At 50.2% G+C, this 27,356-nt stretch overlaps 1 protein-coding gene across 1 annotated transcript in view; it reads left to right on the plus strand.

The window, feature by feature from the left end:
* MAPK8IP2 (mitogen-activated protein kinase 8 interacting protein 2) overlaps positions 1 to 27,356 on the plus strand; it is a 47,776-nt gene that overhangs the window by 14,063 nt on the left and 6,357 nt on the right. Inside the window, exons 2-7 of the mRNA XM_083700010.1 lie at positions 5,378 to 5,483; positions 12,453 to 12,677; positions 18,971 to 19,088; positions 21,077 to 23,365; positions 24,894 to 24,969; positions 26,829 to 27,001. Coding sequence (XP_083556136.1) covers positions 5,378 to 5,483; positions 12,453 to 12,677; positions 18,971 to 19,088; positions 21,077 to 23,365; positions 24,894 to 24,969; positions 26,829 to 27,001 — 2,987 coding nt within the window. The remainder of the gene's footprint in view (positions 1 to 5,377; positions 5,484 to 12,452; positions 12,678 to 18,970; positions 19,089 to 21,076; positions 23,366 to 24,893; positions 24,970 to 26,828; positions 27,002 to 27,356) is intronic.

Raw genomic sequence — 27,356 nt, forward strand, 5'->3', positions numbered from 1 at the left:
TGTGTAAATTAGGAATTTACTCCGGTCTTTTAAAAATACTTGATCTTCCTGGTTTCTGATCTTCCCCGTCAGTTTCGCCATCTCTGCATACTCCATCAGTTTCGTCTGCCATTCTTCTCTGAGCAACAACAAGCAACATGTCAGCTAATAAAATACTGACACCTTGGGTACCACAGGCTCCACTGACCGCCTAATTCACTAAATCCAGATGTGCAGTTCAGTACTCAGTGGTAGCGAGTGACATACACTCTGCACATGCTCAGCAATGCCCTTCTTTGCCATCGGGTCCCCTTTGTTTTGCCAGTGCTGATTCTGGCCCTGAAAACCGGATTTGAGCCATGGCTTAAATGAAACCTCGGCACTACTGCTGCTGCTGACCGTTTGACGTCGCAGGCTAACGCTTTTCTCTCTCCAAGAGGCTGGAAAGCACTGCAAGCTATTAGAGGAGGCAGAGCAAGCACAGAACAGAGCTTAATAAATCAGGAGAGGATCTGGCACAGTTCCCATTGGGCAGATTCTTACCTTTGCCGCTAACCTCTGCAGCATCAGATGCTGGATGAGTGAGGGAGCTGAGAGGCAAGATCTTGTTTTGGACTATATATGTAGTTCATAACACCTGGAGGGTGTCAGATTGTGGAGGACCTCCAAAGAGCCATGATGCCCAAAGATGGAAGCAGGTCAGCCAAGGTGGGCCCTTTCTCTCAGGCCTCGCCCGTCCACTGCCACCTGATTTAATAAGAGCATGAAAAGAGCCTGGTGGATCAGGCCCATGGCCCATCTCAGTACATATAAGCTAAACAAGCTATAGCTTAGGGCCCCAGTGGGCCCCCCCAAAAAATTAAAGGGGAAAAAAGAACTGGATGTACATTTCCAAAATATAAGATAAAAAACAAATAAAATAAAACCTACATATAGCAAGAGTGTTTTGTGTTGTATAGGCTCCTCTGATGTAAGTCATGGGCCCCACCTGCTAGCCTGCTCCCTAAAATATCATTGGTTTGCTCCTTTCTATATCTAGGGTGCCTGAGTCTAGGGCTTGCTGATCAGAAGGTGGTGGTTCAAATCCCCGCGACGGGGTGAGCTCCCATTGCTCAGTCCCTGCTCCTGCCAACCTAGCAGTTTGAAAGCACCTCAAAGTGCAAGTAGATAAATAGGCACCGCTCCGGCGGGAAGGTAAACAGCTTTTCCATGCGCTGCTCTGGTTCGCCAGAAGCGGCTCAGTCATGCTGGCCACATGACCCGGAAAAACTGTCTGCGGACAAACTCCGGCTCCCTCGGCCAGTAAAGCAAGATGAGCACCGCAACCCCAGAGTCGGTCACGACTGGACCTAATGGTCAGGGGTCCCTTTACCTTTACATTCTGCATGGACTGGTTGTGTGGCAACATGTGCAAATGGATTGAGATACCTATTAGGTCCATCAATTACCATATAGCATATATTCAACACAAAAAACAGCAACCATTTGTTGTGGACAAAGAACAGCTGGACATTAAGGGCCCCATTACCTTCAGTAGCTGAGGGCCTCATCCAACCTCAGTCTTGCCCATCTCTTCCAGCATCCTGTTCTCACAGCAGCTGAACAGTTGCATGTGCTGTGGGAAACCAGCAAGCAGGATCTGAGCGCAGAACACAGCTTTCCTGACTAGCAGGCATCCCAAAATCCAACTCTTCTGGACATCAATCATACCAGAAATATGCAAAATAACTAAGCAAGTGTTAGAAGCCAGCCCAGAACTGGCCCTACTGAACATCTTCCCAGACAATAATGCCCACTCACATCACAAAGAACTCATAGCCCACCTACTCTCAGCAGCCAAAAGCATCATAGCCAGACACTGGAGAGACCTGTCAGGAATAAGCATGGACCAATGGTATCAAATAGTACAGTGGTACCTCGGGTTATGTACTTAATTCGTTCTGGAGGTCCGTTCTCAACCTGAAACTGTGCTTAACCTGAAGCACCACTTTAGCTAATGGGGCCTCCTGCTACCACCGCAGCACGATTTCTGTTCTCATCCTGAAGCAAAGTTCTTAACCCAAGGTACTACTTCTGGGTTAGCGGAGTCTGTAACCTGAAGCGTATGTAACCTGAAGCGTATGTAACCTGAGGTACCACTGTATGGGAAACAGCCTTATTAGAAAAACTAACCAGTAAACTGAAACTGACATGGGGACAAATAGAAAAGGATGCCTTTGCCCTGGTATGGGTCCCCTTTATCACATATGTAGCCCAACAAGACAACGACAAGAATCCGCCAACAGCATACAAATCAATCTGGCTAACCTGATCCAAATACACACACACACACACACACACACACACACAAATCTCACTATAGCCAACCAAAGACAACCAACCACACCCTAGGCCAGGGGTCAGCAAACTTTTTCAGCAGGGGGCCGGTCCACTGTCCCTCAGACCTTGTGGGGGGCTGAGCTATATTTGGGGGGGAATGAACGAATTCCTATGCCCCACAAATAACCCAGAGATGCATTTTAAATAATAGCACACATTCTACTGACATAAAAACATGCTGATTCCCGGACCGTCCGCGGGCCAGATTGAGAAGGCGATTGGGTCGGATCCAGCCCCTGGGCCTTAGTTTGCCTACCTCTGCCCTAGGCCACCCCTAACCTCTCTCACCACCAAGGAAATACAACAAGCGAATAGTAAGAGAACCCCCACAAGTGACGCTGACATAAAACCCCAAACATATGCTAAGTAGAAGAATAGATACATTGCCAGCCCACCCCACTCACCATTCCCCTTCCCCCCTCTTTTCTTCCTAACCTAACACTGCATGCAACACCAATGCCTCACAACAAATGAAACTGATCTGTAGAAAGCACAACTTGAAAAAAGAGACAATGCACGTATTTTTTGTAAACTAAGAAATCATATATATATAGCCCATTCCTCCATGAATTTTTCCAATCCTTTTTTAGGTTGGCAGCCATGACTGCTCCCTGTGGCAGTGAGTTCCATAGTTTATGCGCCATCCAAAGAAGTGCTTTCTTTTTAGCTGTCCTGAACCCCATCAACGTTCAGCTTCATCAGATGTCCCTGTTCTGGTGTTATGAGGGAGGGAGAAAGACTTCTTCTCTCTGTCAATTTCCTCCATGCCACGCAGATGGGTGCCCCTTGCCCCTTGCAGGGGAGGTCTGCAGCTGGCATTGGGGCTGCCCAGCTCCACTGGAATCTCTGGCACTTGTACAGCAGCCAAGCATTTCTCTGGTTATATAAAGCCTGTGGTTAAGATACGTGAGGATTTGCGGGAAAATCGTATTACAACTGTGAAAATGTTAATTGCAAGAAACATTAATGACGGCATGTTGGGCAATTAAGGCCTGGCTGGTGCAGAGAGCCCAAGGCTTGGCGAGGAGGTGTGGAAGGCAGATGAGATAACGGGTTTATCTAAGGAGCAGAAGAAATGCCAGATGTATCAGAAACAGTACATTCTGATGACTGTTTTTTTTAAAGACCTGTGGTTCCCAAACCTTTTGGAGCCACTGCGTCGTTGCTTCCATAATCTCATCCCAAATGTCCCACAAAAAAATAATAATTCAGAACAGTGCTTTGCTTCAGACCTACTCAGGAAGATAACACCCCCAAGAAATTCAGAACAAGAAAAATGCACATTTATTCAGGATCCGGTTAAAACTAGTTACCTTGATTAAGGCAACAAAATGGATGAACCGGGTGCTTTTCGATGTCTGATAGCCATTTACACCTCTAGCGCTTCCCCCCATTGCTGCCACCCCTTGCCTCTTAGAGCCCCCCCACTTTGGGAACTGCCGGCTCAGATCGTAAGCTGCTCAAGTTGTTCTGCAGGGATGCTGCAAGCGCGATGTACTTAATAACACATGGGATAATGAAGGAAGATGGAGGGCGGCTGCTGTTTTGTCTGCAAGGAAGAGAGCACAGCTGGGGGTCTCCCAATTGCTTTCCCCACCCCACTGAGCCAGTGAGTTGGGAGAAAGACGGGCGTATAATTATTTCGCCCCCCACAAAGGACCACTATTTCTCTCTGGGTCCACCACCTGGGAGAGGATTGGGAGAGACTTTTGCTGCGTGGGCAGAGAGATTTTGCATTTGTGCAAAAGATGAATTATCCTTCTAAGATAAAACAGTGTGGAGAACCACCACAGAAGCCAGCCCGCAGGTGGGTAGGCTCAGCTGGTTAGAGCATGGGTAGGCAAACTAAGGCACGGGGGCCCGCGGACGGTCCAGGAATCAGCATGTTTTTACATGAGTAGAATGTGTCCTTTTATTTAAAATGCATTCTGGGTTATTTGTGGGGCATAGAAATTTGTTCATCCTTTTTTTCAAAATATAGTCCGCCCCCCCAATGGTCTGAGGGACAGTGGACCGGCCCCCTGCTGAAAAAGTTTGCTGACCCCTGGGTTAGAGAGTCCAGGGAGGGGTGCGTCTGTTCCGCTGCCAAACAGCTTTGGGAGAGTCCCCCCAGACCTGAGTTTCTTAGATTTGGAGGAAAACGCTTGGCTTATTTTATGGAAGAGCAGGGAGGGAGATTGGGCTTAGGCTGTGAGTGAGAAGGCTGATTGGGTAGAGTATGAGGCTGTTAATCTCCAGGGCTTGGGTTCAAGACCAGTGTTGAGCAAAAGATTCCTGAATTGCAGGGGGTTGGACTAGATGACCCTCGTGGTCCCTTCCAGCTCTATGATTCTTCTAATTTATGAAGCAGCATCTTAAGAACACTTTTTGCAGGGGGTTAGACTAGATAACATTTGGGGTCCCTTCCAACTCTGCAATTCCATGATTCTATGATCCCTTTTGAATTTAACATTGGGATGCCTGGAGCCTTCCTGGTGGTCCCTTATTCCACTGTCCTGCCCAATGCCGGATTTACGTTTAAGCTAAACAAGCTATAGTTTAGGGCCCCACTCTCTTGGGGGCCCCCAAAAAATTAAAGGGAAGAAAGAACTGGATGTACATTTCCAAAATATAAGATAAAAAACAAATAAAATAAAACCTACATACAGCAAGAGTGTTTGTGTGTTGTGTAGGCTCCTATGATGTGAGTCATGGGCCCCGCCTGCTAGCCTGCTCCCTCAAATATCCCTGGTTTGCTCCTTTCTATATATAGGGTGCCTACATTCTTTATGGGCTGGTTGCACGGCAACATGTGCAAATGGCTTTAGATACCTATGAGGTCTATCAATTACCATATATTCAACACAAAAAACAGTGACCATTTGTTGTGGACAAAGAACAGCTGGACATAGAAAGGGCCCCATGACCTTCAGTAGCTGAGGACCTCATCAAACTGAAATCCAGCCCTGTCCCTGCCCCTGCCCCCCCATCTTAAAACGTTCCACTAACAGGCACCCCCTCTCTCCTTTCTCTTCTCCAGGCCTCCTCAGGACATCAGCCTGGAGGAATTTGATGACGAAGATCTGTCTGAGATCACCGACGACTGTGGCATCGGCCTTAACTACGACTCGGACCACTATGAGAAGGTGAGAGGGGCAGTGGACGGGGTCAAGGAGGGATCAGTCTAGTTTGGACACCAGATCTGTGAGCGGCGTCCTCTTTCTTGCAGAAGCCCCGGAGCCCAGCTCTGTGGGAGCTCCACAACTTGCAGCCCCTCTGCTCCAGAATAAATCTCAAAACTTTGTTTCCTGGGTTTTCCTTTTGCTTTCAATGAAAATAGGAATGTCAGAATTTTCCTGCTGGATCAGGCCAGCTTCCCTTTCTCATACGCAAGCGGGATGCAAGAGCGATAGCCTCCTCCCCCTCTTGCTGGCTGCCATCCTCAAGTAGACTGGCTCTGTCCATGGAGGTTCCATTCAAGAATCACAAGAAACTAAGGAGAGCCCTGCAGCAGCTTGGCCAGGCCAAAGGGGGCCCGTCTCGCAGTGGCCAATTGGATGCCTCAGACCCTGCTTGCGATTCCTAGTCATAGAATTATAGAATTGTAGGGTGGGAAGGGACCCCGAAGGACATCCAGTCCAACCCCCTGCAATGCAGGAATCACAGCTATTTAGGGCCAACACTGCCTTAGATAGATGTTTGGTGCCCTTTACAGTGAGACTTGGGAAAGGGCGTCTAAGGAATGTCTTTTGCCATGCACACACAGAGAGAATTTATTTATTATTATTATTATTATTATTATTATTATTATTATTATTATTATTATTATTAAACCAGTTGAACCAGATCCTGCAACTGGAGGTGAAAATTCCTGTTTATTTCCTTGCCAATCAGAAGGTCGGCGGTTCGAATCCCCGCGACAGGGTGAGCTCCCGTTGCTCAGTCCCTGCTCCTGCCAACCTAGCAGTTCAAAAGTACGTCAAAGTGCAAGTAGATAAATAGGAAACGCTCCGGCGGGAAGGTAAACGGCATTTCCGTGCGCTGCTCTGGTTCGCCAGAAGCGGCTTAGTCATGCTGGCCACATGACCTGGAAGCTGTATGCCGGCTCCCTCGGCCAATAAAGCGAGATGAGCGCCGCAACCCCAAAGTCGGTCACGACTGGACCTAATGGTCAGGGGTCCCTTTACCTTTTTTAAAGGTACAGGAGAAGCATTAAAAACTACCCTAAACAGGGCTGCCTTCAGATGTCTTCTAAATGTCAGATAGTTGTTTATTCCTTTGACATCTGGTGGGAGGGAGTTCCACAGGGAGGGAGCCACGACCGAGAAGGCCCTCTGCCTGCTTCCCTGCAACCTCACTTCTCGCAGGGAGGGAACCACCAGAAGGCCTTCGGACCTGTCCAGGCTGGACGATGGGGGTGGAGATGCTTCTTCAGGTCTACTGGACTGAGGCCGTTTAGGGCTTTAAGGTCAGCACCAACCCTTTGAACTGTGCCTGGAAACGTACTGGGAGCTAATGTAGGTCTTTCATGACCGCAGTTATGTGGTCTCGACGTCCACTCCCAGTCACCAGTCTGGCTGCCACATTCCAGATTAGTTGCAGAGTTAAGAGCAGGGGTCAGCAACCTTTTCCAGCAGGGGGCCGGTCCACCGTCCCTCAGACCTTATGGGGGGCCGGACTATATTTTCAAAAAAATATATATGAATGAATACCCATGCCCCACAAAGAACCCAGAGATGCATTTGAAACAAAAGGGCACATTCTACTCATGTAAAAATACGCTGATTTCCTGACCGTCCGTGGGCTGGATTGAGAAGGCGATTGGGCCGCATCCGGTCCCCGGGCCTTAGGTTGCTGACCCCTGGTTAGGAGGGTCTGGAGACCTTCCCTTCCTTGTTTAGCCCATGTGGGTCTCTCTCTGGGGCTGGGAGGCCACCTTCAGCTGAGCAGGCGGTTGACAGGTCACCTGCGGTGCGTTTGCTGAGTCAGTGCCCAGTCCCTGCTGCTGAGTCAGGGAGAGAGACTTCCCTGCCAGCTCTTTCGCACCCTGCGAAGGCAGAAGACGGTCAGCACTTTCCGTCTTGGGAAACTGCGGAGCAGAACATCCCATAAGGACACAAGAAGAGGCTGCTGCTGGATCAGGCCAGTGGTCAGTATGGTCCTGCATCCTGTTCTTCTCACAGAGGTGACCCAGATGCCCATCATGGTAAGCCTGAGAGCAGGATCCGAGCACCAGAGCAACCTCCCCCTCCTGGGGTTTCCAGCAACTGGGAAGGCAGTGAAGGTCCTGTGTGAGTGTCTGGAGGTGGTTGGAGGATGGATGGCGGCTAACAGATTGAGTTTGAATCCTGACAAGACAGAAGTACTGTTTTTAAAGGACAGGGAGAGGGCAGGTGTGGAGGATTCCCTGGTGCTGAATGGGGTAACTGTGCCCCTGAAGGACCAGGTGCGCAGCCTGGGAGTCATTCTGGACTCACAGCTGTCCACAGAGGTGCAGGTGAATTCTGTGTCCAGGGCAGCTGTCTACCAGCTCCATCTGGTACGCAGGATGAGACCCTCCCTGCCTGCGCACTGACTTGCCAGAGTGGTGCATGCTCTGGTTATCTCTCGCTTGGACAACTGCAATGCGCTCTACGTGGGGCTACCTTTGAAGGTGACCCAGAAACTACAACTAATCCAGAATGCAGCAGCTAGACTGGGGACTGGGAGGGGCCGCCAAGACCATATAACACCGGTCTTGAAAGACCTACATTGGCTCCCAGGACGTTTCCGAGCACAGTTCAAAGGGTTGGTGCTGAACTTTGAAGCCCTAAATGGCCTCGGCCCAGTATACCTGAAGGAGCGTCTCCTCCCCCATCGTTCTGCCCGGACACTGAGGTCCAGCTCCGAGGGCCTTCTGGCGGTTCCCTCACTGCGAGAGGCCAAGTTACAGGGAACCAGGCAGAGGGCCTTCTCGGTAGTGGTGCCCGCTCTGTGAAACACCCTCCCACCAGATGTCAAAGGGAAAAACAACTATCAGACTTTTAGAAGACATCTGAAGGCAGCCCTTTTTAGGGAAGCTTTTAATGTTTAATAGACTATTGTCTTTTAATATTCTGTTGAAAGCCGCCCCGAGTGGCTGGGGAAACCCAGCCAGATGGGCGTGGTATAAATTATTATTATTATTATTATTATTATTATTATTATTAAGATCCAGCACCGAGGGCCTTCTGGCAGTTCCCTCATTGCAAGAAGTGAGGTTACAGGGAACCAGGCAGAGGGCCTTCTCAGTAGTGGCGCCCGCCCTGTGGAATGCCCTCCCTGCAGATGTGAAGGAAATAAGCAGCTATCTTCTTTTTAAAAGACATCTGAAGGCAGCCCTGTTTAGGGAAGTTTCTAATATTTAATGCTGTATTGTTTTTAACACTTGACTGGAAGCCACCCAGAGTGGCTGGGGAAACTCAGCCAGATGGGTGGGGTATAAATAATAAATTATTATTATTATTATTATTATTATTATTATTATTATTATTATTATTGCCTCTGACTGTGGAGGGCAGAGCAGAGCCATTCTGGTGAGTAGGCATTGACAGCCCTCTCCTCCATGAATATGGCTCAGGGCCGGATTGAGATTGGATGAGGCCCTCAGCTGCTGAAGGTATTGGGGCCCTTTATATGTCCAGCTGTCCTTTGTCCAGAACAAATTGGCGCTGTTTTTTGGGTTGAATATATGCTATGTGGTCATTTGTGGACCTCATAGGTATCTAAAACCATTTGCACATCACAAAAGATGTATTTCATCAAAGTAATTGTTGAACTGAAATACAATTAAGAAGAAGTATATTAATAGTGAAATACAGTTAAGAAGAAGTATATTGATAGTGAAATAATGATTAAGCTCTAACTTAACATGATTTTTTTATTCATAACAAACTTAATAAGGCAAATACATTGGCATTTGGCAATAACAAAGGTTCCTTTAGAAACACAATTTACAAAGACTCGTAATCTAGTCTCTAGAAACTTGCTGCAACATGAAATAATAATAGGTGTAAATATGTGATGCAAACTACTAGTAATTATAAAGAGCAGAATGTAGGCACCCTATATATAGAAAGGAACAAAGCAGTGGTATTTTAGGGAGCAGGCAAGCAGGCGGGGCCCATGACTTGCATCATAGGAGCCTACACAACACAAAACATTCTTGCTGTATGTAGGTTTTATTTTATTGGTTTTTAATCTTCTATTTTGTAAATGTACACCCAGTTTTTTTCCTTTAATTTTTTTGGGGGGCCCCGAATAGAGTGGGGTCCTACGCTATAGCTTGTTTAGCTTATACGTAAATCCGGCACTGAGATGGCTGCTCCTCTTTTAAAGCCATCTGAGTGCTTGACCATCACTGCCTCCTGTGGCAGTGAGTTCCATCGTTTCATGCTCCCTGCGTGAAGAAGGACTCGTCAGTCCTGAATTTTCTGATGCTCAGCTTCATCTCATGTCCAGGAGAAGCAGATGGCAGGGATGAGGCTGGAAAATTCATGTTGAGTCTGGACTATTATTTATTATTTTATAATTAAACAAAATAAACCCAAGGCCTTGAAGATATATCTTGCAATATCTCTCCGGTCTGGTTTTTTAGTTTTGTTTTTACACAGAGTTCTGGCATCTACCTACCCTAAGGCTGTTTTCCTGCTGCATAAAACGTTATATCAATCGCTGCCATTTTGACAATATTTCAAATGGGACAACTAATGGAATGTCTAGTATTAATAAGATTCAGAACACGACGCTCCTTTTTACTGTAGATATTCTCCCATACTGTGAGATAGGTAAGGAATCCCAAAGGAAGGAACTTTTTATCACATGTGGTGGGAATGCAAAAAAGTCAAAAGCTTTTGGGAAATGATATATAATGAGATGAAAAAGATGTTGAAATATACATTTATTAAGAAACCAGGAGCATTTTTACTTGGCATTGTAGGAGAGGATATTAGTAGACAGGATTGTAAGTTGTTTTTATATGCAAAGACAGCAGCAAGAATACTATTGGCACAAAAGTGGAAGCAAGAAGAACCGCCGATGAAAGAAGAATGGAGGATGAAGATGATGGACTATGCAGAGTTAGATAAATTAACAGGGAGGATTCAAAACTTGAGGGATCAGAGATTCTTAGAAGACTGGAGTAAATATATTAACTATTTGAAAAGTAATTGTGATGAACAGATTACGCTAGTAGGATTGCAAGAAGTTTTGTAAAGTGGATTATTTGAAATATTGCAAGAAAGACTATGAAATGAATTATTAGTTAAGGATAATTATGGACAACAATTTTTTACTTTTTGAATGTTGTCTAGATTTCTAAAACTGATTTAGGGTATTTTTGCAGTGCTGAATCAGGAAATGGCATCCATTTCTCTCCATCAGGTCAGGTTTACTGTAAACTGAATGGTGGGCATTGATAAAGGTAAGTACACGTAAATTGCATGTTGCTTCACCATTTTTCAAACTTCAGGGCTTGAACTTCCGTTTCTTGGAACTCCTGGAATGCTCAGCGGCAGGGAGGTCTCTCTTCAGAGTCCAACAGTAGTCAGCCACCATGACTGCGTCCCAGATACCCGGATACCTGGTCTCCATCTCTTTCATGTCCTGATGGAATCTCTCCCCCTGCTCGTCACTCATTGAACCCAGGTTCTCAGGAAACCGGTCCATATGTGAAAATAGGTAGTGCATCTTGACGCTCATGTTGCAGCCCAGGTTTCTGAAAGCAGTCAGCATGTTGTTGACAAGTTCTGCGTAGTTTCTGGCCTTATTGTTGCCAAGAAAGTTCTTCACTACCAGAACAAATGCCTTCCACGCTTCCAGTTCCACTTCGTTCATTGACTTTCCAAACTCTGGATCTCTGATGAGCTGACGGATCTGAGGACCATCAAAGATGCCAGCTTTCAACTTTTCCATGGTCAATCCTGGAAAAGCCTGGCACAAGTAAGTGAAGCAGTCACCATCCTTGTCCAGAGCCTTGGTGAACTGCTTGATTAAGCCGAGCTTGATGTGCAGCGGTGGGAAGAGTATTCTGTCTCTGTCCACCAGAGGGTCATTGATGACGTTCCTTTTTTTTGCAAGGCACCAATTCCTTCTGCACAGGCCAGTCCTTCTTCGTGTAATGCTGAGCATGGTCCCTACTATCCCACATGCACAGAAAACATGGGTACTTGGTGAAGCCAGACTGTTGTCCCAACAAAAAGTTCACCATCTTCAGGTCAACACAAATAAACCACTTATGCTGATCATAACCAATTTTCTCCAGCACATACTTCACCGCTTCATAGTTTTCCTTCAGTGTACTCGAGTGAGGCAGGGGTATAGAGGCAAACTGGTTGTCGTTGTGTAGCAGAACACATTTCAGTGATCACTTGCTGCTGTCAATGAACAGTCTCCAATCTTTGGGTTTGTACTGTGGCACTCCAAGCTTGAACAGAAGCTGTGCAATATCTGCACAGTACACCAAGTCCTTCTCTTCCAAGAAAAAACGGAGGTTTTATGACTTCAAACTGATCCCTTTTTGATATAATCACCCAGAACTATCGGACCTGAATACTTCTTGTCATTAAAATAATCATTTCCAATCAAAACAATTACTCAACATGGCATTTTACCCCCACCAACTTCTTCTAAAATGTTCCACACAAGCGTACATGTGAACAAAAACGTAAAAAACCGACATGTGGCCATAGCTCAAAAACTTGACCCGATTGAGCAAAACCAATGTGATTTTTGGATTCAGCGCATCAGATTCGTCCTAAATCAACTGAAAAAACGCAGACAACAAATTTGTTGTTGACCAGTGAAATGTAATAGGAAATTAAGAAATGCAGAATAAGTGATAAACAACAGAAAATCATCAGAGGTGTTGACGGAAATCAAAAATATTGTATAAGATGTGAAGGTATGTTGCATGACTATTGGAATTGATATGTTAAAAAATCAATAAAAATGTACATAAAAAAAGAGATAGGTAAGGAATCCCAAAATTCCAGCTCTTTTTCCAAGCCACAAAACAGATTGACTACATTTTTTTAATTTATTTATAGCCCATATTCCCAAATATATCCAAATAGGATTTTTTTTTCTTCCCCTGCCAGGACTGCCTGGTGCTGGAGAGATGTGAGCAGCCCAACCCCATCTCCACCTTCCAGGATGATTTCCAGGAGTTTGAGATGATCGATGACAACGAAGAGGAAGAGGAAGGGAACGGGCTGGAGGAGGTGCCCCCCTCGCCCTCGGGGTCTCCAATCCCTTCGCCCACCCCAGAGGAGACTCAGAAGCATCGCCCCACCACTCTCAACCTGACCGTGACAGGCACACAGGTGAGTCCAGGAGGAGAGCCTTGGGCACCCGGAGTTTTGCAAACGCAACTCCTGGGAGCAACTTGGTCCCAAAGCATTCTGCGACAGCAGGTTTGTTGTTGTTGTTGTTTAGTCGTTTAGTCATGTCCGCCTCTTCATGACCCCATGGACCAGAGCACACCAGGCACTCCTGTCTTCCACTGCCTCCCACAGTTTGGTGAAACTCATGCTGGTAGATTCGAGAACACTGTCCCACCATCTCATCCTCTGTCATCCCCTTCTCCTTGTGCCCCCCATCTTTCCCAACATCAGGGTCTTTTCCAGGGAGCCTTATCTTCTCATGAGGTGGCCAAAGTATTGGAGCCTCAGCTTCACAATCTGTCCTTCCAGTGAGTACTCAGGGCTGATTTCCTTCAGAATGGAGAGGTTTGATCTTCTTGCAGTCCATGGGACTCTCAAGAGTCTCCTCCAGCACCAGAATTCAAAAGCATCCATTCTTTAGCAATCAGCCTTCTTTATGGTCCAGCTCTCACTTCCATACATCACTACTGGGAAAACCATAGCTTTAACTAGACGGACCTTTGTTGGCAAGGTGATGTCTCTGCTTTTTAAGATGCTGTCTAGGTTGGTCATTGCTTTTCTCCCAAGAAGCAGGCGTCTTTTAATTTCGTGGCTGCTGTCACCATCTGCAGTGATCATGGAGCCCAAGAAAGTAAAAAGTTAGGAAGGATATTAATAAACAATATATCCTCTCCTGACTCTCTGAACATTCCCACATCCTGAGCCATCCAAGCGAGAGAGAGAGAGAGAGAGAGAGAGAGAGAGAGAGAGAGAGAGAGACGGACTGACTCCAGGAGCATTTTGCATCATAAATAAACCAGGAAGGAGTCGCTCTTCATCTGCATTAAAAGCTGCAAGCAGAGAGCAGAGTCCTGCTTTGCACCCCCCAAATGAGGCTGGGGGAAGGGAGTCTTCCCTGCCTGGCAACTGCTGCTCCCACCACCACTGGCCTATTTGATGCACAGATGGGTTTCCAGATCTGACAGGATGTCCAAGAGTTTGGATGGCAAGGCCTGCGATGCCCAGAGAGGCAGTGTGGCGTTTCTACGCATCCCCCGGTGGTCTCACGGACTATTGACCCGTACACCACTAATTCGCTGCCACCAACCAGGTCTTCCCTGGTAAATCACTTCGTCTCAGTCAGGTTCTTAAGTTAACAAAGAAGAGTGTAGATTATTGCAGACGCAAATAAACTCTAAAGGTAAAGGTAAAGGTACCCCTGCCCGTACGGGCCAGCCTTGACAGACTCTGGGGTTGTGCGCCCATCTCACTCAAGAGGCCAGGGGCCAGCGCTGTCCGGAGACACTTCCGGGTCACGTGGCCAGCGTGACATCGCTGCTCTGGCGAGCCAGAGCCGCACACGGAAACGCCATTTACCTTCCCGCTGGTAAGCGGTCCCTATTTATCTACTTGCACCCGGGGGTGCTTTTGAACTGCTAGGTTGGCAGGCGCTGGGACCGAGCAGCGGGAGCGCACCCCGCCGCAGGGATTCGAACCGCCGACCTTTCGATCGGCAAGTCCTAGGCGCTGAGGCTTTAACCCACAGCGCCACCTGCGTCCTAATAAACTCTAACTGCATTCAAAACGTTGCTACTCTTTACCTTCTTAGTCTTATTTTTATCCTGCCTCTAACTCTTCTACCTCCTCTCACACAAGAACCAACTGCTCTAACTGTCTCTCTAATTCCAACTGCCTGCCAACTGTCCATCTTCACGTAGAGCGCAATTAAACTATGGCGCTCACTCCCCCAGAAGGCAGGGATGGCCACCAACATAGCTGGAAATATAATGTTTTAAGTGCATTGTTCAAATGTGCCATTAGATGGCAATGTTGAGCTAATGGCAAATTCAAGTGGACTTTTGAACAATGGGAAACTGATAGCAACTCAAACAGGCTGAGCTCTGCCTGCAGGGGGTTGGACTAGATGATCCTCAGCCCCTTTCCAAGTCTAAAATTCTCTGATTCTCCGATTCCTTCTTCCAAAAGGCACCCAACTGGGTGTTGGATTGGGGCATCTTTAGTCTTCCCTCCTTTCCCCACGGAAGCAGCTGCTTCAAACCATCCCCCCCCCTCTCGTGTCAGTTCATGTGCTTGTCACTAAGCCCCTTTTGGAATTAATCTTTCCCAATCTCGCCCCCCCCAACTTTAATCTGCTGTGTCATTAACCCTCCCTAGAGGGCTCAGTCGGCAGGGCCGTAAGTGCAATTTTCCGAAATATGCGTTCCAAATAATGTGCCGTGCGGAAGAGAGGCAGGAAGGCAGAGGAACGGCAAAGAGGCCTCGCTTTCTGAAAGCACCTTAGCATTCCAAAAGATGAATGAAAACATCTTAAACCACCAATGCCCCGGGTTTTTGTCAACATCGAACGGACGGGTTCCGATTCATTCACATAAAAACCCTTTCCTAAAGCCACTCATGGCGGTGCACAGATCAGGCTGGAGTAAACCTGAGGACACTTGCAAGAACTCAGTTATTTTCGCACAGCTGGCAGCGCCTGCACTGCGGAACTCCCTGCCTCTTGATACCACTGCACGCTTTTTGCAGCCTGCTGAAAACATTTTTGCTCAGACAAGCCTGTCCAGATGTTTAGAAAGTTGGCACGAGTTTTAATTCTGTTCTTAGTCTGTTAACTTTTAAAGAGTTTTTAATTATTAGCTTTTCCTTTTAATGATGGTCATCTGTCATAGATAATTTAGTTGTGATTTCTGCATTTCAGAGAGTTGGGCTGGATTACCGTATTTTTCGTCCCATAGGACGCTCCGTCCCATAGGACGCACCTACTTTTTTGGGGGGGAAATAAAGGAAAAAAATTTTCCTTTATTTTCCCCCCCAAAACCTGGTCGGGGAACAGTGGGATGGCGGTGCTGCGCCTCCCCGCTGTCCCCCGAGCTTGTGGGGCTGGCCCATGTCTGCCTGGCGTGAGGGGCGCTCTGCTTCAGGGCGCCCCGCGCGTCGGGCGGCAGGCTACAGTCCGCAGCATGGGGAGCCCTCTGTTTCAGGGCGCCCCACGCGCCCCCCGGGTGCGCAAGGCTTGCCAACACCAGCGCGGAGCACGGGGCGTCCTCCGAAGGGCGCCCCGTGCTTCGCGCTGCCAGCTGCCGCCCGCAAGCCTTGCGCTCTCGGGGGGAGATCCCCCGGGTGCACAAGGCTGGCCAACACCAGCGCGGAGCACGGGGCGTCCTCCGAAGGGTGCCCCGTGCTCTGTGCTGCCGGCTGCCGCCCGCAAGCCTTGCGCTCACGGGGGGGGGGGATCCCCCGGGTGCGCAAGGCTTGCCGACACCAGCGCGGAGCACGGGGCGGCCTCCGAAGGTTGCCCGTTCTCCGCGCTGCCGCCCGCAAGCCTTCGGCTCCTGGGGGGAGATCCCCGGGTGTGCAAGGCTAGCGGACACCTGCGCGAAGCACTGGGCGTCCTCCGGAGGGCGCCCCGTGCTCCGTGCTGCAGGCTGCCGCCCGCAAGCCTTGCGCGCCCGGGGGAACTCCCTCCGGGCGTGCAAGGCTACGGATAGCTTCCTGGAGCCTGGAGAGCGAGAGACGTCGGTGCGCACCGACGCCTCTCGCTCTCCAGGCTTCGGCGAAAGCCTGCATTCGCCCCATAAGACGCACACACATTTCCCCTTCATTTTTGGAGGGGGAAAAGTGCGTATTATAGGGCGAAAAATACGGTACCTTACAACTCTGCATTTCTAAGATAATTTTATTGATTTATCCTTTTTTGTAAACCTCTTTGAGGCGTTTTTGTTTTGTTTTCAGGAAATCATAGAATTGTAGAGTTGGAAGGGACCCTGAGGATCATCTAGTCCAACCCCTTGAAATTCATGATAGGCGGTCATCCAATCCCTCCCTATTAATGGGGGAATCCCTATTAATGGGGGGAAAATTGGGAGGGTTTTTTTTTGCAATCAAGCATTGTGCATATTTTATGAAATAATTTAATCACGCAGAAAAGTTTGGCATTGTGGCAGTTTTCTCACCAAAAACAGGCATTCCCAAACACATTTCACCTGGAAAGGTACTATTTTAAATTCCCTTGGGTACTTCTCCAGTTCAAGAGTTGCTCCACAAAATTCATCTACATTCTGATCTGCACGTTAATCCAGATCAGGTAAACTCATACCAGAATTTGGAGTCTTTGTGCTTCATGCGGCAGCTAGACTGGGGACTGGGAGCGGCCGCCGAGACCATATAACACTGGTCCTGAAATACCTACATTGGCTCCCAGTACGTTTCCGAGTACAATTCAAAGTGTTGCTGCTTACCTTGAAAGCCCTAAATGGCTTTGGTCCAGTATACCTGAAGGAGCATCTCCACCCCCATCGTTCTGCCCGGACACTAAGGTCCAGATCCGAGGGCCTTCTGACGGTTCCCTCCCTGTGAGAAGCAAAGCTACAAGGAACCATGCAGAGGGCCTTCTCAGTGGTGGCACCCATCCTGTCGAATGCCCTCCTGTCAGATGTCAAGGAATGAAACAACTATCCGACTTTTAGAAGACATCTGAAGGCAGCCCTGTTTAGGGAAGTTTGTAATGTTTGATGTATTTATCGTGTTTTTAATATTCTGTTGGGAGCCGCCCAGAGTGGCTGGGGAAACCCAGCCAGGTGGGCAGGGTATAAAAACCAAATTATTATTATTATTATTATTATTATTATTATTATTATTATTATGCTAATTCTTGAGCATAGCCATCATGGCTGGTGACCCTTGACAAACCTGCGCCAGTCCTATCTGGAGAAGCCAACACTCACCTGGGGCTTTCTGCAATCAAAGCAGGTGCCTTCCATTCCCACTGCTAGAGCTGCCAGTTAAATGCCTTAATCTGATATCCAGTGGCACAATCTTTGCGGCTCCATCCACCTGCTCAGTCAACCCACTTCGTGCCCCAGATCCTGCGAGTCAGGCGGGACTCCAAAAGGAGCAAGGGCTGCTCTCATTCTTTGAGGCAGCTCCTTCTGTGCCATCGTGGCTTTGGAAATGCCCCTTTTCCGGTTCAGTGCTGCAAAAATGCTCTCAACTGTAGGCTCCAAAACAGAGGTGGATCCTCTCTTGGAACGGTAGACTGCAGCAATCCCTGACTGAGCAGCTCTCTCCTTCGGCACAGTTTGTTGTGATCCCTTCATTGCAGGGGTTCCACTAGATGACTCTTGGTGTCCCTTCGAACCCTACAGTTCTATGATTCATTGGAGGGTTGCAGGCCCGTCTGTTAGGGCTTCCTAAGCTGTTATTCCAGCATTGCAGGGGGGTGGAATAGGTGAACGTTTGGGTGTATGAACCCTAAAATTCTGTGATTCTTCTTATTAAATTTATTTTTCCCCCTTGTTTCCCCCCGAAAGGCTATATATTGTTTAACTAGCCAAAGGCCTGAGAGAAGAGGAATGTTTTTGCCTGGTTCTCTTTTTTATATACAGTGGACGCTCAGGTTGCAAAGGTGATCCATGCGGGATGCACCTTCGCAACCTGCAGCGGCGTATCTGTGCATGCTTGGGTTGCGATTCAGTGCTTCTGCGCATGTGCAAAGCGTGATTTAGCGCTTCTGCGCACATGCGGCCACCAAAACCCGGAAGTAACCCGTTCCGGTACTTCTGGGTTTCAGCGGGTCTGTAACCCAAAAAAACACAACCTGAAGCATCTGTAACCCGAGGTATAACTGTGTATATATATATATATTTATTAGTTTCCATTTCATCACATTTAAACACATCCTCATTACTGTATACTCTGTACATATTTGCTCTATCGAGCTTCAGCTTCCCTCCATCCTGTCTCATGACTTTCATAGTTCGTTATTACTTCATAGCATTTACACATTTTCCAGTTTGCGTTTCACTCCTTCCGTTTATCACAAAATTTTAAATAAATATACAGAAGGTACAAATCATACACCTTGCAAGTTTTCTTACAGCAACCCTGCTAGTGTTGTTAATTGTTTACAGTTATCCTTCAGATATTGTACAGATTTACTCCAGTCTTTTTGGAAAGCTTGGTCACGCTGGTTTCGGATTTTCCCGGTCAGCTTTGCCAGTTCTGCGTAGTCCATCATCTTCATCCGCCACTCTTTTTACAAAGCGATTTCCTGTTGCTTCCATTTTTGGGCCAAAAGAGTTCTTGCTGCTGTTGTCGCATACATTAACCATTTAATGTCTCTCTTTGGGGTCTCTTCCCCTGCTACAGCTAACAGAAATGCCTCTGGTTTTTCCCCACAAAAGTACTTTTAAACATTTTCTTTAACTCACCTGTCTTTTCCTCCCCTGCGTGACCAGGACTCCCTGAACAACAACAGCGGCTGCAACCCAGCGCCCCCCTTGCAAAGGGCCACCTGGCAGGAGACTCTGCTCCACACTTCTTCTTCCTCCTCCTCCTCTTCGGTGCCCCATGGCGGTGAGTGCTCTCCTGTGCCCCTGGCCCCCTGGGGAGAACTGGCTCTCCACAGCAAGGAGAAACTGTGCAGGAGGGTGGAGGTACAGAGACTTTCAGCCCACAGGTCTAAATAACCCCAGTGCGGGTCCCAGTTAGATCACACGGCCTCCCCCCCCCCGACAAATCACATTCTGTGTGGTTACAAGTAGGTAGCCGTGTTGGTCTGCCATAGTCGAAACAAAATTTTTAAAAATTCCTTCCAGTAGCACCTTAAGGGTAAAGGGACCCCTGACCATTAGGTCCAGTCGTGGCCGACTCTGGGGTTGTGGCGCTCATCTTGCTTTACTGGTCGAGGGAGCCGGCGTACAGCTTCCAGGTCATGTGGCCAGCATGACCAAGCCGCTTCTGGCAAACCAGAGCAGCACACGGAAACACCGTTTACCCTCCCGCCGGAGCGGTACTTATTTATCTACTTGCACTTTGACGTGCTTTCGAACCGCTAGGTTGGCAGGACAGTAGCACCTTAGAGACCAACTAAGTTTGTTCTTGGTATGAGCTTGGTCTCTAAGGTGCTACTGGAAGGAATTTTATTATTATTATTATTCTGTGTGGTGTTGGGTATGTAAGAGGCTGCAAAGGAGCAACTGAGAGCTGACAATGGTTCCTTGCAAGCAGGGCTCACTGATGGTGATGATCAGTCGACAGGGAATCCTGCTAGTGCCAGGAACTCCATAGCGCAGCCCTGATTTGTTGGGGTCGCTTACTCCATTTGCAGGAAGCTGGTTGCTTTCATTCCCGGCCCCCTCTGCATTCTTCCTTCTGCAGAGGAATCTGCCTGCATGGACACTGCTTCCTCCATCCCAGCTGCAAGTCCCCTTCCAAGGCGCCCTCTCAGTGCCAATCAGCTGATTGGTGCAGAAAGTGTGTCTCCAAAGAAGGTTGCTGCAACTGCCAATCAGCTGAACGTTGGCAGCTGTTAGTCACCTGTTGTTAAGGCATCAGGCAATTGAGTCACAGGTGGGAGGTCCCATCCCCTTGTCCAGGTTGGTGCACAGCAGAAGTTGCTGGGGGGGGGGGGGAAGTAGGGATGTGGATCCAACTCCCCACTTCTGCACTAGACTGACTCAAGGGATGGGCTGTGGAGTTCAAGAGCTGCAGGACTTGCCAGTCAGGGTCTGGGCCATGGAATGGCAACAGCAAAGGCCTTTGGAGGTCTGGGATATATCACACTGTGAAACAGGACTGTTCATGGTGTCCCAACTATAAAATTGAAGAAATCGATATATATATATAGCCGCACTGGCAGCATATTTCTTCTTTCTCGTATCCAAAAATGCAAGGAGGGCTTTTACACTCGCCAGAAGCTCGGCTCTGCCCTCGCCAGTCCTGGAAGGATCCTTTTAAAAAATCCCATATGCTCATTAGGGGAGATAGGAAGCCCAGAGCACTTGTTCTTTAGATGTCCCTTTTATGAAGAGGCACGTAGTAAGACCATTGATCCTCTGCTGGTGAGGCTCACTGAGCTCCCGGAAAAGCAAAAATTTGACCTTTTCCTGTTAGGCAAAGGTCATAAGATGACCCGGATGGTCGCCAGATTCTGTGTACAGATCTGTAGGCGCAGACCCTCCCCCGACCCAAACTAGTTCATTAAGAAAACCCCCAAACTCAGTTCCATGGATGACTCTGGGTGATCTCTCTGCGGTAGCTTATCTTAAAGTCTAAAGTGTTTATTGCATTTATAAATCTTAAATTTATTGTTGTACATTGTTTTAAATGTTTGTTTTCCTTCTGGGATTGTACCCCCAAGTGTGTTTTATAAGCTGGTCTCCGACCGTAATAAATTATCTATCTATCTATCTATTGCACGATGATAGGTTGGTCCAAGTAGATAAGGCCCAGGGTGAGACGGTTGTGTAGACTCCCCCAGATTGCTGGCTTTGACCTCACTAGAGTGTTGTCGGGATGGTTCCTGAGTCCTGAACTTTGCCATCTGCTCCTTCCCCTTGCAGAGCCATCCTCCCCTGTGCACCCGTGTCTCCAGGACGGACCGTGCTCAGACGCTCGGAGTGGCACAGGCCCTGGCCGAGCCCAACCTCCTTGCAAACCACCGCTTTATGATGCCGAAGGGAACAGCCAGGAGCTGCGGGAGGCCCCGCCCCCTGCCCGACCTGGGGAGGACTACAACATGAACATCGTCTCCTCCATGCCCTGCTCTCAGCCTCCTTCAGATTCATCTGTCCAGGCCCCCAGGGAGGTTGCAGAAGATCCCCAAGGTCCCATCACACGCCTGGCATCTAAGTCACCCGTCTTCAGCCCCCACAGGTCACCGGCAACAGAGATTTACTGCGCTAGGTTCCAGAGGGATGCGGCAGGATGCCAGGAGGCAGAGAAGGTAGCTGGGGGCTCCCCCGTCGTCTTTGCTGGGGGAAAATCAGGGCACGGGTCCCCCATCTCACTGATTGACCAGGGAGGCTCCCCGCTGTCGGACGATGAGGCTCCCAAGGGCCGCCGAGATGCTGGGTCTGGAAGGAGCCAACCCACGGGAGACCATGCCGCCCCGACCAGAACGGCGACGGAATCCCTGAGCTCCGAAGGAGAAAGTGGCCACAGGGGCCGGGCGCCCAGCGTGCGAGGGCCACCTTCTGCCTCCTCAGACACCACGTCCCCCTCATCAGACCCCGGTATTGAGGCGGACCTCACCAGCCGCAACTCCAAGTCCTTCCCGCCTTGCAGCCGGCACAGCGAGGACCTCAGCTCGCCTGGCTCCGACTCGGACGTGGAGGGCGAGATCGAGGCGGCCTTTGCCTGCAGCGGGAATCGCCTGGCCAGCAACATGATCTCCAGCATCTCGGAGACGGAGCTGGACCTGAGCAGCGACAGCAGCAGTGGACGCTCCTCCCACCTCACCAACTCCATTGAGGAGGCCAGCTCCCCAGGCTCAGAGGCCGAGCTGGAGGCAGACCTGGAGTCCCGGGGAGTGCTGGGCCTGAAGGACACCCTTCTGCTAGACGTGGGCAAAGAGGAGGAGGACGGGGTGGCGGTGGCCCCGGAGAACGCAGTGGTGAGGAGGGACAGCTTGACAGCCCTCAAGATAGAGGAGTTCTATGAGGACCCGTCCGCTCCTGTTGAGCCAATGGACAGGCCCCTCTCGGACTCGCTGGACCTGGAGATCGACCCCGACCACAGCCTGGAGACCCTGCGGCGCTCCTTCTACTTGCCGGTGGGGGCCAAGCTGGTGCCCAAGGGCCGCAGCGACAGCGATGACCGAGCGGGGAACAGCGAGTACGACTCCGATTCCGACTCCGAGTCGGAGCCGGACCTGAGCGAGGATTCCGACTCCCCGTGGCTGCTCAGCAACCTGGTGAACAAGATGATCTCAGAAGGCTCGTACCCCATCAAGTGTGCCGATGAGTGCTTCCCAGCGGCCCACTCCCTCTCGGACACCATCTCTCCCGCCTCCGACCTGGAGCCCGAGATCCCCAGCGAGGCCCTGGGGGAGGCGCAGCCCGGCCCTCCGCAGAGCATCGAGCTGGTGGACATGGAGACCCTCCGGTGTTCGCTACGAGAGGACGAGAAGCCCACCGAGCCAGGGGGCCCGGCGGACGAGGTGGGGCCCTACCTGTTCATGAGCAACCTGACCAACGATACCATTGCTCCCGTCTTTCCTGGGAGGCCACTCTCCGGCTGCTGCAAGAGCAGCGGCGGCACCCCAGCCAAGGGCTTGCCCCCCAGGGAGGTAGCGGTCAAAGCCGACCCAGCCACGGGGCCCGAGGACTGGGCAATTGACGGGGACCTGGACTCTGGCATCTTGGAGGACAACGACATGATTGACGACGTCCGGTTAGAGGGCAGCAAGGGGCTGGACGTCTCCACCGCCAAGACCAACCGTTGCTTCAGCTTCGCCTACTCTCCCGAGGAGGAGGAGGACGGGGAGGCCCCTTCCCTAGGCAGCCTGAAGGGCTCCCCCTTCTCCGAGGAGATGCCCCTGCCCCCGCCCACCATAGCCCTGGACGACTCCCTGGCCTACGACTCCGTCAAGTACACCCTCGTCGTGGACGAAAACACCCAGCTGGAGCTGGTCAGCCTCAAGCGTTGCACGTCGGTGCTGAGCGACGACAGCGAGCTGCTGAGGGCCTGCGACGCCGCCGACCTGGAGGACGTGGGCAGTGACTTTGGGGAGGGGCTGGTGGCTCCAGACGGGCGCAGCTCTTCCTCGGAGGACTCCTCGCCTGAGGCTGACCTCCACTTCTCAAAGAAGTTCCTCAACGTCTTTGTCAACAGCACCTCCCGTTCCTCCAGTGAGTGCCACCCCCTCTGTGGCTGCAGGGAGCGGGGTGGGAGGGAGGGAGGGCACTTCCTGCGACCAGCACACGACTGCCTGTTGCCACCCCAGTCACCTGGATGCAAGATCCAGGGGCCCTTCTGCGTTGGTCTCCTGGCTCCCAAGCAACAGGGACCCCTTCAGGGCCTCACCTGCTGCTGCCCCATTGTGGCCACAGACGGTCTTGATTGGTTGTCTTCCTGCCGAGAGGCAGGCCTCTGTAATTGGCTTCCTATCTTTAGAAGAAGAAGCCCTCTGTTCTAACAGTTTGATTGGTACAGATGCCACACCCTGCCTTTGATTGGTAGAGGTGCCCCATCGCATCCCTGATTGGTACAAGATGCCACATCCTGCCCTTGATTGGTAGAGGTGCTGCACAGCATCCCTGATTGGTACAGATGCCCCATCCCATCCCTGATTGGTACAGATGCCACACCCTGCCCTTGATTGGTAGAGGTGCTGCACAGCATCCCTGATTGGCACAGATGCCCCATCCCATCCCTGATTGGTACAGATGCCACACCCTGCCCTTGATTGGTAGAGGTGCTGCACAGCATCCCTGATTAGTACAGATGCCCCATCCCATCCCTGATTGGTACAGATGCCACACCCTGCCCTTGATTGGTAGAGGTGCCCCATCGCATCCCTGATTGGTACAAGATGCCACATCCTGCCCTTGATTGGTAGAGGTGCTGCACAGCATCCCTGATTGGTACAGATGCCCCATCCCATCCCTGATTGGTACAGATGCCCCATCCCATCCCTGATTGGTACAGATGCCACACCCTGCCCTTGATTGGTAGAGGTGCCCCATCGCATCCCTGATTGGTACAAGATGCCACATCCTGCCCTTGATTGGTAGAGGTGCTGCACAGCATCCCTGATTGGTACAGATGCCCCATCCCATCCCTGATTGGTACAGATGCCCCATCCCATCCCTGATTGGTACAGATGCCCCATCCCATCCCTGATTGGTACAGATGCCACACCCTGCCCTTGATTGGTAGAGGTGCTGCACAGCATCCCTGATTGGTACAGATGCCCCATCCCATCCCTGATTGGTACAGATGCCACACCCTGCCCTTGATTGGTAGAGGTGCTGCACAGCATCCCTGATTGGCACAGATGCCCCACCCCATCCCTGATTTGTACAGATGCCACACCCTGCCCTTGATTGGTAGAGGTGCTGCACAGCATCCCTGATTGGTACAGATGCCCCATCCCATCCCTGATTGGTACAGATGCCCCATCCCATCCCTGATTGGTACAGATGCCCCACCCCATCCCTGATTGGTACAAATGCCACACCCTGCCCTTGATTGTTAGAGGTGCTGCGCAGCATCCCTGATTGGTACAGATGTGAAACTCCTTACCCGATTGGTGCAGCAGACGCCCCCCTTCCTGACTAGTGCAGCCCCCCCCCCATTCCTGATTGGTCAGCCCCTTGCTTTGGGTAATCCTCTGTCTGCAGCCTGCTGTGATCCTTTCTCTGCCCCCTCAACCAGGTACAGAGTCCTTTGGCCTCTTTTCTTGCATGGTGAACGGGGAGGAGCGGGAACAGACCCACCGAGCCGTCTTCAGGTGAGAAGGGAGAGGGGAGAGGTCTGAGGTTTCCCCAGCCCTTTGTCTTGAGGCTCCTTCAGGCCAGGAGATCAGTCCTGCAGGGCTGTCTTGGGGAGGGGGGGCTCCCACACTCCCCAGCAAAGCAGAAGGGCATACGAGAAACCCCCTTGAGAAGAGGGAACCCGGCCCCACCTACGCTGTTTGCCATGGACACGCCAGTCAAGGCTTAACCATGTCTCCAAAAGAGGCTTTTCAACACCGTGGATCTCAGCAGCACTCCAAGATGACAGAGGGTGCTGCCAGGATACAGGGTCCCGAGTCACTTAAAAACACCAGCCCCTGCTCAAAGGTAAACCACCACACCACCTGCTGGTGTACAGACCAAGAGGGGTCCAGATTCAGGAATCCAGGGAATGAGGCCATCCCCTGCTAGAAATTTAAGAACCTCGGAAGTGCCTGGATCAGGCCAAAGGGGGCCCATCTCGTCCAGCATCTTGTCCTCACAGCAGATGCCCCTTTGGCCATATCCAGAAGCAGGATCCGAGCGCAAGAGCCCTCTTTCCTATTGTGGTCAGTAGCCACTGATAGATTATTCCCCCTCCATGAATTTGCCCAATTCTCTTTTAAAGCCATCTAAGTTGGTGGCCATCGCTGCTTCCTGTGGCAGGGAGTTCCGCTGCCTAAAAAAAGGGAGGGGAAAAAAAAACTTTTACGTCAGTAGGCTCAGTGACCCAAGGAGTCTAAAGTAGTGGGCTTGGAGCCAGAGTAATTTCCCAGTAGCTCACGCCAACTCTTGCAGTAGCAAGAGTTATCTAAGGATTGCAGCAATAATTATCATGTAAATCCCAGGATCCCAAACTTTTTGGAGCCTCCTGTTCCATAACCACAGCGCCCCACTGCCTTTTGGAAAGCAGCACGAACACACACAAGAACTAATAAAGAACTGAGCTGGAAAGAGGACAGAGAGAAGTTTATCTCCATCTCTCATAAGGCTAGAACCTGTGGACACGTGGTGAAGCTGAATGCTGGAAGACCACAGAGTTAATCTATGGAACTCCCTGCCACAGGAGGCAGGGGTGGCTACCCACCTAGATGGAGGATTCATGGAGGAGGAGAGGGGTATTTGGGGCACTCCTGCTTGGATCCTGCTCCCAGTAGGTTTCCAAGCAGAACTCAAAGTGTTGGTGCTGACCTTGAAAGCCCTAAACAGCCTCAGCCCAGTATATCTGAAGGTGTGTCTCCACCCCCAACGTCCAGCCCGGACGCTGAGGTCCAGCTCTGAGGGCCTTCTGGCGGTTCACTCATTGCGAGAAGCAAAGTTACAGGGAACCAGGCAGAGGGCCTTCTTGGTGGTGGCTCCCTCCCTGTGGAATGCCCTCCCACCAGATGTCAAGGAGATAAAGAACTATCTGACTTTTAGAAGACATCTGAAGGCAGCCCTGTTTAGGGAAGTTTTTAATGTTTGAATAATAATAATAATAATAATAATAATAATAATTTATTATTCATACCCCTTCCATATTGCTGGGCTTCCCCAGCCACTCTGGGCGGCTTCCAACAAAATATTAAAATACAGTAATGCATCACAAGTTTTAGTGTGTTTTTAATCTTTTGTTGGAAGTTGCCCAGAGTGGCTGGGTAGAAATAATATATTATTATTATTATTATTATTATTATTATTATTATTATTATTATCCTAGTGCTTCTGAGATAACATCAAGAAGCTGCGTTCTACTGAGTCAGACCCATTGGCCCATCTGGCTCAGTCTAGCCTACACTGGTTGGCAGCCGCAGCTCTCCCAGCCCCACTTGGGACCCTTCCCCTGCTGAGCTGCTGCCATGTTCCTTCCCCAACTGGCTCCTTCTCCTGCCTCCAGGTTCATCCCTCGCCACGAGGATGAGCTGGAGCTGGACGTGGATGACCCCATTCTGGTGGAGCTGGAGGAAGATGACTACTGGTACCGGGGCTACAACATGCGCACGGGGGAGAGGGGCATCTTCCCGGCCTTCTATGCCCACGAGGTGGTGAGCCAGGCCAAGGAAGTGACAGGTGAGCCAGGGGGGGTGCCGGTGGTGCTGCCGGGCCGGAAGGTGGTGGCAGAGGGGGGCAGAAGAAGCTTCCTGGCTGCCCAATGTCAGAGGTTGGCTGCACAAAGGCCAGAAGAGGGAGGAGGAGGAATTGGTTCGAGGGAAGTATGGTATAGTGTGGTGCAGAGGTTAAGAGCGGTGGACTCGTAATCTGGTGAACCGGGTTCGCTTCTCCGCTCCTCCACATGCAGCTGCTGGGTGAATGACTAAGGTGGGCCCATCTTTCTCATAGCTGCTGCTGGGTCTCTGGAGTGGGGTCTTCTCCAGACCTGTGTTCTTTTGGGACGTGGGTGGTGCTGTGGTCTAAACCCATGAGC

This window comes from Podarcis gaigeae, assembly GCF_964106915.1.
Source record: "Podarcis gaigeae genome assembly, chromosome: 10".
Classification (NCBI taxonomy): Eukaryota; Metazoa; Chordata; class Lepidosauria; order Squamata; family Lacertidae; genus Podarcis; species Podarcis gaigeae.